Raw genomic sequence first — 9,258 nt, forward strand, 5'->3', positions numbered from 1 at the left:
TTTTGCTTGCTTATTTTTTGCAATCTTGTTACTAACAGTTGTATTTTGTTTTCTTTATAGCACTCCATTACAAACCACGATCCCACCGGCCTAGAGACTCGATATGCAGAGGGACACGGTCTCACTGCATTGATCGACTGATTGTATGGATGCGGCGGCCATGTAAGTCACTCATATTTATTGTCCATAGTTACTAATTTTAATTAAGATGCATTATTGTATGGTGGATTGATATATAGTTGTTTCTTTTTTTGCAGAGTCTGTTCGATGCTCCTTTTTGTGGCGGAACGAGCTTTCGAATAGCAAGAATCTATAGCTCACCCTTGGATCCGTGGAGCGCACATGCTCTTCTTTTTTTGTCATGTGATTTATGTAGGTATTTTCTATGCACTATGTTATTATCATCCTTTATATCTTGCCATAATTATACCGTTGCTTTCATTACGCGATCTTGTATTTATTTTATGAGTCAGTCTTATGGATTCAAGTACACTTTGCCTTCATTTAGACAAGCATTGTACACATTATTGAAACTATTTTGTATGGCCCAAATAAAGCACATAGTGTTATTTGTGATAGAGCAGCTTGCTGCTCTGCCCACAAAAAAAAAACTTTCCTGTTACCGTCGCTATTACATCGCAAATTTACTGCACACGTCGCTATTAGTGTCGCTATAGCGATTGTTCTATGTCATCACTAATACCAACGTTTTTTACGATGACGATGACAAATTTATTTATGAACATTTTCGTCACTTTGAACGTCGATATAAGGCCTTATCTTGTAGTGAAATCAAATTGTCTTCTTGGCAACCAATTTTGACTTTTATGTGATCATGGATGGGTCCTTACAATCTCTACTTTACAACAACAATATTTCATTCATGTTAATTGGACTTATTTATCACAACTTATGGACAATTTTTTATAATAGCCATGTTTTTTATAGTCTACAATAGTTCATTGGATTCTCGTGCTTGTTTTCACTCATTGAAGGGATCTTCTTCGGCATGAAAATTTTTATTTTAGAATGGACTTATACTTCATCATGGATTGACATGCCAACAAGCTATCCTTGAACTATTCCTTGTAAATTCTCTCAAAATTTGCAAGATTTGAGTACAAAGCTTCTTCAGAAGGGGATGGTTTGTAATAGAGCAAATATGTGCCTTGTAAAGCATAGGTTTAGCATAGAGTTATGGTGGAGTATAAAATGCTAAGAATGTAATTATACATATAATATTTTTGTCGTTAATCAAAATTTCTCTTGAGGAGTGTGTACCTTGCTCCACTAGAGCAAGAGGTAGATATCATGCTGTTATCCACAAATTTCCCCAGTTTATTTCTTTCAAATTATAATGTGATGATTAGATATGGCCACCTTGGTTATATCTATTCTATGATATCTTGGTATATTTTATGTATTTTTTATTCACGAGAAATTGCATTTTTTATATACGTGCTATTAATAGCAAAGATGTGGTCCTCAACCCAATGTGGTAGGTTCTTGTTTTCAACCTAAGGTAGCTAGAAGGGTGGCAAGGGTGCAGAGGCCTATTACACAAATATTTTTGTCTTGCAACTATCATTATTAGCATCGCTATTTTTATTGCATCTATCACTATTTGCATTGATATAGTAATGTTAATAGGGATGGTAATAGTGACAATGTAACCATTGTTAATAGTGATGCAAATATCAATGGTTTTATGGCAATGCTTTAGGTGGGGCAATTTTAGTGACAATGGGGGATTTTTTTATAGACCAATTACATTACTAAAAACATTGCAATAGACCCATGATGTTGTTATGTTGAAGCCACATATTATGTGTAGACACCATAAAGGAAATGAAAGATGAAGAAATGGCATAAGACATATATTTACACTTGAGGCTTTGACATCTGGGTCATGCCAAGGACTCTAGTGCTTCCCTTGCCCCATTGGTCACAATGTGGGGTGAGGTAAGAGAATGCCTGGCAACTCATTAGAATATCTAGAAAGAGAGAAAGGATGATTGGTAGCTAGCAATCATGAGTCTATAATGATGAAAAAGGAAGAAACATAATAGGTTAGCACTCTAAGCGTTAAGTTAGCATTAAATTAATTTTGAGCTCCACCAACCCTAAGTGTGACCTAGGGCTAATAGGGAAAGTGGGGTTGCTTTGACCCTATTAGCCCCGGATGCAAACCAACTCTTATAACAACCCAAGGGCCAAGGCTAACAAGGGGACTCGAGTTGCCCTCCCCCTATTAGCCCCGGGTGCATCCCCACTCTTTTAACAAGTATAATTAAAGGGGGGATTGAGGCTAGAGTTAACGAAAAATATGAGAGAAAAAATCGAATATGGGTTGGTGAAGTAGATTTTGACCACGTGTCATGTACGTTTGCCTCGGCCCTCACCGTTTAAAGAGACGGTTTCTAACGTGGCCTCCCGGGAAATTGGAATACGTTAAGGTAGTTATGACGTGAGATTATATCAGCCGATCAATCACTACTATTATAAAAGATAAGATAACGGTATATTAGCTGTCCATCTTTCTTCATAGTAAACAAGCAACTGTAGCTTACGATGAATTAGTCTGGTAGGTTTCTCTACCACTGCAAGACGCTTCTAGTGCTGTTGGTTAATATTTTCCGCGCAGAAGAAAGAATCCTACCCGTCAAGTAATCGTGATTCTGGCGTCGACGTATAAATAGCCGGCCCACTCCATTCCTGTTTCTTGATCCCGCCCTCGGACCAGAAAGATGCATCTCCTAATGCTCCTCCTTTCCCTCCAATTGTTGGCCTCTGTGCCAATACGTAAGTAGATGGAGACATGCCAAATTGTGATGTTGATGTGGTTAATATTCGTAATTAATAATTAGCGAGCGTCTCCCTTCAGCAGGTTCTGATTGCATTTCAGGGGCCGTGCAAAGGAACCATGAAAATTATGGATCGGGAAGTCAAAGGAAGTTGCCAGAATTAGCTGGAAACGATGAGGTAACGGATTATTAAAGCGATGCTGATCTGCTGAATCTAATTAGGAGGCGAGTGAACAAAATGTTGACGACGCTGAAATATGTGGAGGGTCTTTAATGCAGGCCGTTCCATTTACCACCCAGCGCCTGCCGGGGTCCGCTCGTACACCGGCGCTGGCAGGAAAGCATTTGGACGTAAAGTTTGGGTGCAGTAACAAAGCGTTGGAGCGAGCTGGTAAATTGGTGGTTTTGACTTTTGTCAGTTTCCACCTTGTAAATAATTCCACATCAGCGCATGCATATATGTATATCATACTGCATGCAATTTGCAATTATCATTGAGTTCGTAATCCGGGGACTCCTATCGATAAATCGACGAAATTCTACTTGTTCTGGACAGGAGGTTCTCATCAGCGAAGGCTGGCCTCGTCAGGGGCTCTGTCGACTGAAGCGCCACAAGCGGCTCAATGTGGAGATGCTTTGTGTCTGGTTCAAGCCTTGCTCAACAGAAGACCGCAGATCTACCTGACCAGCAACTTGGATCTTGAAGGTTTACCGTTATAAGTAGATTAATATCCTGTTTAATCATATAAACAGACCTGGGATAGAAGTATAAACCCGCCATTCATTTTTTAAATTAATCAAGTACTGAAGGATTTTAATAAAGGTGTAGGGATTCTTCCCACCATCGAGAGCAGGGTGAGCATCGTAGGCGTGTGCGACAAGGCCAAATGCAAGCTGGACGCCAAAGGCTCATCGGGAATCTTTCTGGTGGGATTGAGCGGCTATCTCACCCTCAAGGATCTCGAGATCACAGGTGGCTTTTGCAACCAAGGCTCTGCCGTCCTTGTTACCGGCCTTGGGGCTAATTCCCCCGACGCTGGTGGCAAGCTGGACGTCTCCAACGTCAAATTTGCTAACAACATCGCCAAGGTAGGTTGCTGATCTCTCGCTGATGGAATATTGATCTCCTTTGAACCTCATAATTTTTTTCAGTTTTAAACCAATGAAATACGACGTGAGTCGATGTTGGAAACAATATTGTGTACTGATCAATCGCAAAACTATCCGTCAGGATGTGGGTGGTGCAGTTGCCGTGCAAGTAGGTGGGTCAGCGTATATTACCAACTCCATCTTTTACAACAACAAGGTGCCCCACATTACAAACGAAAGCCTAGTGAACAAAGAAGCGTACACGTTCAATTGTCGTTGCATTAACGGCTAGCAAATGAACTAGAGTACTGTGGATCCATTATTCTAATCACCATTGAGGGGTCATTGTACATGCAGGCCAATAAGGGAGGCGCCATGTACATTGCGGGAAGTGCTAAGGTACCTCCGAGTGCGACTTCAAGCACGGCATCGTGCAGTTTCATGAGCTGTACCAGCGTGTCGAACACGGAATTCAACAGGAACCAGGCAACCGGCTCGGGAGGCGCAGTATACGTGGGCGATACTTCTGATCCGGAGTGCGCCCAAATAGGCGGTGGCCAGCTAGACTGCAGCACCTGCACCTTCGTCAACAACAGCGCGCAGCATAACGGCGGAGCCCTGCTGGTGGGATTCGCCTCAAGCGGTGCCACCGCCAACACCAAGGACAGCGCTTTCTTGAGCAACACCGCTGGAGTAAGTAGTAGTCCTATTATGAAACTTATTTAACTTCACGTAAAATTTTAACTCCGGTTTATCATTAGTTTAGTTTGACTTATTTGCCTATAAAGAGATATAATCCTTGCCTTTCCCGCATGTTTATATGATGCCAGGGCGTTGGTGGCGACATTGACGTACAACCGAGTCGAGAAGGAGCAAAAGCAGCCCAGCTACATGCCTACAATACACGTTTCTCTAACAGCAATGCCTCTGTAAATACCCCACCTGGCACCACCTGCTCTCTCCAGTACTTCTTGGAAAACTATGATACACAAATCATAACGATGCATGTACTACTTTCTTCGTCGTCTTGTTCTCATGAATTTACTTTCGTTGTTGTGTACTAGCATGGCTGGTCCGTAGAAGTTGGTCGAGCCTCTTCAGCCTCCTTCACTAATTGTGACTTCTCTGCATATGTGAGACCCATTGCCTGTCTTATTAGTTCCAATTCGTCTACATTCAAATGTAAATCATCGCTCTCGATTCCTAGTAAGGGATGGAATTGTGCATTTCGTAGATTACGGGAAACTCAACTTCATGCGAAGGCAGTTGTAACATAAGCTGCCCGGTACGTCAATTGGCCAGCTCTGATTCCTTTGTACTAGATTATAAGGTATTTACATGAGGGCTGCTTACTTCGTATTATTTCGCAGGTGGACCGCTCGATGCGATTTGTCCAAGGTATGTAAAATAATAACTTCAAATTCTGCACCGCAGCTCCCCGATAAGCTAACAAAAAATGGCATCTTTTGGGTAATCTTGTGAGTCGTGACTCGCAGATGGTTCGTGTATGTCGGAACTACCACCAGGTCCTCTTTGCCCGTGGTTACCGGACGAATGTGCATCTCCCCCTGCTACAATTAATCCAACACCATCTACCGCGCCACCACCCATTAATATTCTCCCACCACCATTTCCCATCTTGCCCTCTCCTGCACCACCAGCTCCCTCTTCTTCTTCTTCTTCTCCACCTCCATCTCCTGCAGCCCCAGCACTAGAGTCGCCACCCCTTCCTCCTCCTCCTCCGCAGCAGCCGCTTCCGCCTCCACCTCCACCTCCAGCTGTCAGCTTACCTGCTCCCCCTCCCACTAGCTCAGGGCAATCGCCACCGCCAGCATCTCCTCCTCCTGCTCTCACAAACGTGCCGCCTTCGCCGGCTCCACCAGCGCCTAATAATTCTTCCACGTTTTCGCCTCCTGTTATAATTAACGGCACTCCTCCACCAAAAATTAACATTCCAAGCGCAGTTCCTCCTCCTCCTCCTCCAGCTAGCAGAAGGTCACCCGTAAAAGGCGGGCAACCCCCATTTGGCCCACCACCCAACAAGTCTCGAGCTCCTCCGCCACCTGCAACAAAGTCTAATCGGCCTGCAACATCGCCTCCAGCTAATAATTCCTCTCGAAGTCCTTCTCCGACATTAAAGAAGAGATGGATCCCGCCGCCTCCCCCTGCTGGCTCCTCAGGCCGAGGGAGGACAGTAGTGAGTGCTCCTTCTCCTCCTCCTCCTCCTTCCTCCAGCGATGCACGGGCGCCGCCGGTTCATAAGAAGGGCAGACAACCTCCCCCCCCCGGCGGAGAAGGGATGATCGAGAGCGCCCCTCCGGCTCCTCCACCTCCGCCAGCTCCCAAAAAAAGGAGATCTCCACCTCCGCCTTCACCTTTTGGGTCCATCGAGAGTGCTCCCCCTGCCCCTCCCCCTCCCTCCTCCTCTTCCAGCTCCAGCATCACTGGCGACCCTCACTTCCTGGGGAAACACGGAGAGCGCTTCGACTTCCATGGCAAGCCTGGACACGACTACTGCGTTCTTTCTGACAGAAACGTCCACGTTAACATGCATGTCTTCCACGGCAGGCGCCGAAAATCAACGGTAATGTACCTACTACCCCTTATTTATTCATGCCAATTCCTCATTTATCTGCTTTTGGTTTATGTATGAATAGAGGTCATTTCACTCATAGCTTGGTCATACAGTTCATCTCGAAACTAGGAATTCTTTACAAAGACCAAAAGATTGTAATCAATGCCCAAGCAGAAGATCCTATAGCCGCTATAACCAGGCAGCACCACCATCATCCATGGAAGTTGCTCCTCAACAACGTAAGAATATTATTACGAATTGATCAGCTCGATATGAAATCGTATTATTGGGTTATATGCATATTGAACCATCGCCGATGGCTGCAGGCGGAGTTAACTGAAAAGAACGCCACTAGTATTATCGCCGATCATGGCCTTACCGTCACTCGAGGCCTCAACTTCGCGCACATATACGTGCCTGGGGAGTTGGACTTATTTGCCAAAATTGTCCGGGCTACTTTCGGAAAGAGAGGATCACTAAAAGACTACGTAAGCGCAATAGTCAGCTTAATTGTACATTAATTAATGTATACTGCTGGCTTGGCTTGAGTTGTATGTAGAATAGTGCTAGCTGAACGTCGGCTGAGCGAGTCTCGTTAATGTTTCTTGCAGATCAATTTCCAAGTTGAACAATTGCGCGTATCCCCTAACGTGCACGGACTCTTAGGTCACATATATTTCATCCCTAATTCGCCTCCAGATGACCCCACCTTGTTCTGGAATTAACTAGCCCCGACATGCACTTGCATGCAGGCCAAACTTACCAAGAAACACAAAGGACTTACCAGAAGCTGCACGATGCCAAAAGAAAGAAGCGGAGCACAGCAGCTCATCTTCTTGTGGACGGCTCAGAATCGGACTATCTCACCTCGGATGTGTTGTCACCAGATTGTAAATTTGCAAGTTTTGTGGTAGGGAATCTGACATCTCGTTTCGCATGATTTTACTTAGATGGACCAAGAAGATTCGTGTTAATTTTTTGAAGTACAGGTGCAAGAACGTCGACGTTGGTCGAGCAACGTAAAACGGAGGTTGCTTGAACCAATGCAGAGGCTATTTTTTGGCAAACATCCGCCCAGCTATCAAGTTGTCATGGAGTGCATTGGATTTGGGGACTATTCTCTTTGCCACGAGTAGTTGCCTGGTTTTCTTAATCTTGTAGACTGCTTTTTTAAAGCAAATGTGCACATGGCCGATATTGTATACTAATTCGGCTTCGAGAGAGATTGATCGAGAGGCGGTTGTATCAAATTACTAGTTAGTATTAACTGACGCCCAGCTGCTTATTATGCTTTCTCAACTAAGCTAAAAGTTTTCTCTCCTATGAATTTTAAGTTGCTGCACTACAGCACCATTCTACTATAATGTGTTCCAAGTTTCCTATACGAATGTAGAAAAAAGTTGAACATGAGTAATATTTGAACTTGGTATTTGTTGGTATTCTCGAGAAGCAAACCAAGACTTCAAACTAGCGCACCCATCCCAATTGGGCCTTTTTAGCTACTCAACACTAGTAGCTGTTGCTGGCCACGCTCGCTACTGCACTCTTTACGCAGTGTGAATCATTGTGAAGCTCGCAAGGCTACACCTCAATTGCTTTGCACTTTGGTTCTCAAAGTAATTACTTTTCAAACATGTTTTCTTAATGGAACGCAGACATTTGTAGAAGGATATTGTTAAGGTTCATAGCATCAAAGCTAGATTTGTTACTAGTGAGCTCTACAAAACCTTCTAACTATCAAGAGCTATTGTTTCATTGGAAACAATATCTTAAACAAAGGTGAAGAATAATCTTAAGCCAAAAAACAGCCACTACATTTTTCTCTCACTTTATTTTCACATTTCACAAAAAAGGTAAGGTAGACAAACATTGCGTTACCCTAACCAAGAACTAAAAGGAGGCTATTATCCATGCCTTCCAAAGTGTCTATCCTCAATGTTGCAAGCTATTATCCATGCCTTGCAAAGCATCTATCCTCAATGTTGCACGTGTCTCTGTTTGCCAAAGATAAATGAGAAATGCAAGTCTCAAATGTAATGATGAGAATCCTATGTACTTACCTTCTCACATTACTTAATAGAGGTGTGACTGTAGCAAAGACCCAATATATAAAGTTAGAGTCTTGAAATTTATAACAATGAACACCTTGATCAAGTTGAATGCTTAATTATAACCTATATAATATTTCCTTGACCTTTAAAATGTTTTTTCTTTTCTTTTTGACAATGTTGCATTTATGTCTCCCTTGTATAATTGATGATGCCTACATTCTGTATTTTTGCAAAATACAAAATTTCCTTAAAGTGTCTATATTTAAGTCCCCTTTTCTATTTCATGACGCACCCTTAACTATAATGGAGCGCAATGTCACATTTTGCACATTTATTTTTTAATTGATGGCTATATTGTTCACTGATCCCAAAACTCCTTGAGATGTACCTATTTATGTTCCCTTCTATTTTTTGTCTCATAATACAATCCTACTATAAAGATTGGAGATCAAGAATGTTGCATCAAACAAAATAAATTTAGCCCAACTCTTTCATTTAATGCAAATAGGGGTAGCTTGATCTTCCTAAGGTCGAGGAAGAAGGTATTGTGTGTGTGTGTGTGTGTGTGTGTGTGTGTGTGTGTGTGTGTGAGCACAACCCTTGTATCTAACAATCTATTCATATATCCCATAATGCTATTTGATTATTTTATAATAACGTCTTTATTTTAAAATACCCAACCCATGTTGCAAGATCAAAAGCTCATGCTTCCGAAGTCAATATACTCACACAAGGCCTT

The 9,258-nt window shown here is 42.8% G+C and overlaps 1 protein-coding gene across 5 annotated transcripts; it reads left to right on the forward strand.

Annotated features, from left to right (window-relative positions):
* Window positions 1-2,527: 2,527 nt before the first annotated feature.
* On the forward strand, window positions 2,528-7,863 carry LOC148034129 (uncharacterized). 5 transcript variants are annotated; one of them, XM_087682162.1, is made up of 17 exons: window positions 2,528-2,802; window positions 2,885-2,982; window positions 3,084-3,195; window positions 3,361-3,510; window positions 3,634-3,893; window positions 4,036-4,110; window positions 4,251-4,586; window positions 4,724-4,822; window positions 4,958-5,026; window positions 5,128-5,178; window positions 5,264-5,291; window positions 5,390-6,477; window positions 6,582-6,707; window positions 6,795-6,956; window positions 7,080-7,134; window positions 7,221-7,378; window positions 7,458-7,863. In XM_087682162.1, exons 1-17 carry the CDS (start codon window positions 2,748-2,750, stop codon window positions 7,602-7,604), a joined length of 3,069 nt encoding a protein of 1,022 aa, XP_087538288.1. In that variant the 5' UTR covers window positions 2,528-2,747; the 3' UTR covers window positions 7,605-7,863. The 5 variants fall into 5 exon arrangements, with proteins under 5 accessions (XP_087538288.1, XP_087538286.1, XP_087538290.1 ...); XM_087682160.1 differs by having other exon boundaries at window positions 3,628-3,893; window positions 7,458-7,862; XM_087682164.1 differs by having other exon boundaries at window positions 2,888-2,982; window positions 3,070-3,195; window positions 3,628-3,893; window positions 7,458-7,862.
* Window positions 7,864-9,258: the final 1,395 nt, after the last annotated feature.

This window comes from Lygodium microphyllum, chromosome 7, assembly GCF_053477565.2.
Source record: "Lygodium microphyllum isolate KBCC chromosome 7, Lygodium_microphyllum_v1.1.10, whole genome shotgun sequence".
In the NCBI taxonomy this organism is placed as follows: Eukaryota; Viridiplantae; Streptophyta; class Polypodiopsida; order Schizaeales; family Lygodiaceae; genus Lygodium; species Lygodium microphyllum.

Excerpts from the sequence above, each read along its gene's own strand:
- LOC148034129 (XM_087682160.1), top strand. The coding sequence starts at position 2,748 with ATGCATCTCCTAATGCTCCTCCTTTCCCTCCAATTGTTGGCCTCTGTG. Across the intron at positions 4,587-4,723 it reads TCTTGAGCAACACCGCTGGA|GGCGTTGGTGGCGACATTGA; the intron begins GTAAGTAGTAGT and ends ATATGATGCCAG. Across the intron at positions 5,027-5,127 it reads ATTGTGACTTCTCTGCATAT|ATTACGGGAAACTCAACTTC; the intron begins GTGAGACCCATT and ends TGCATTTCGTAG.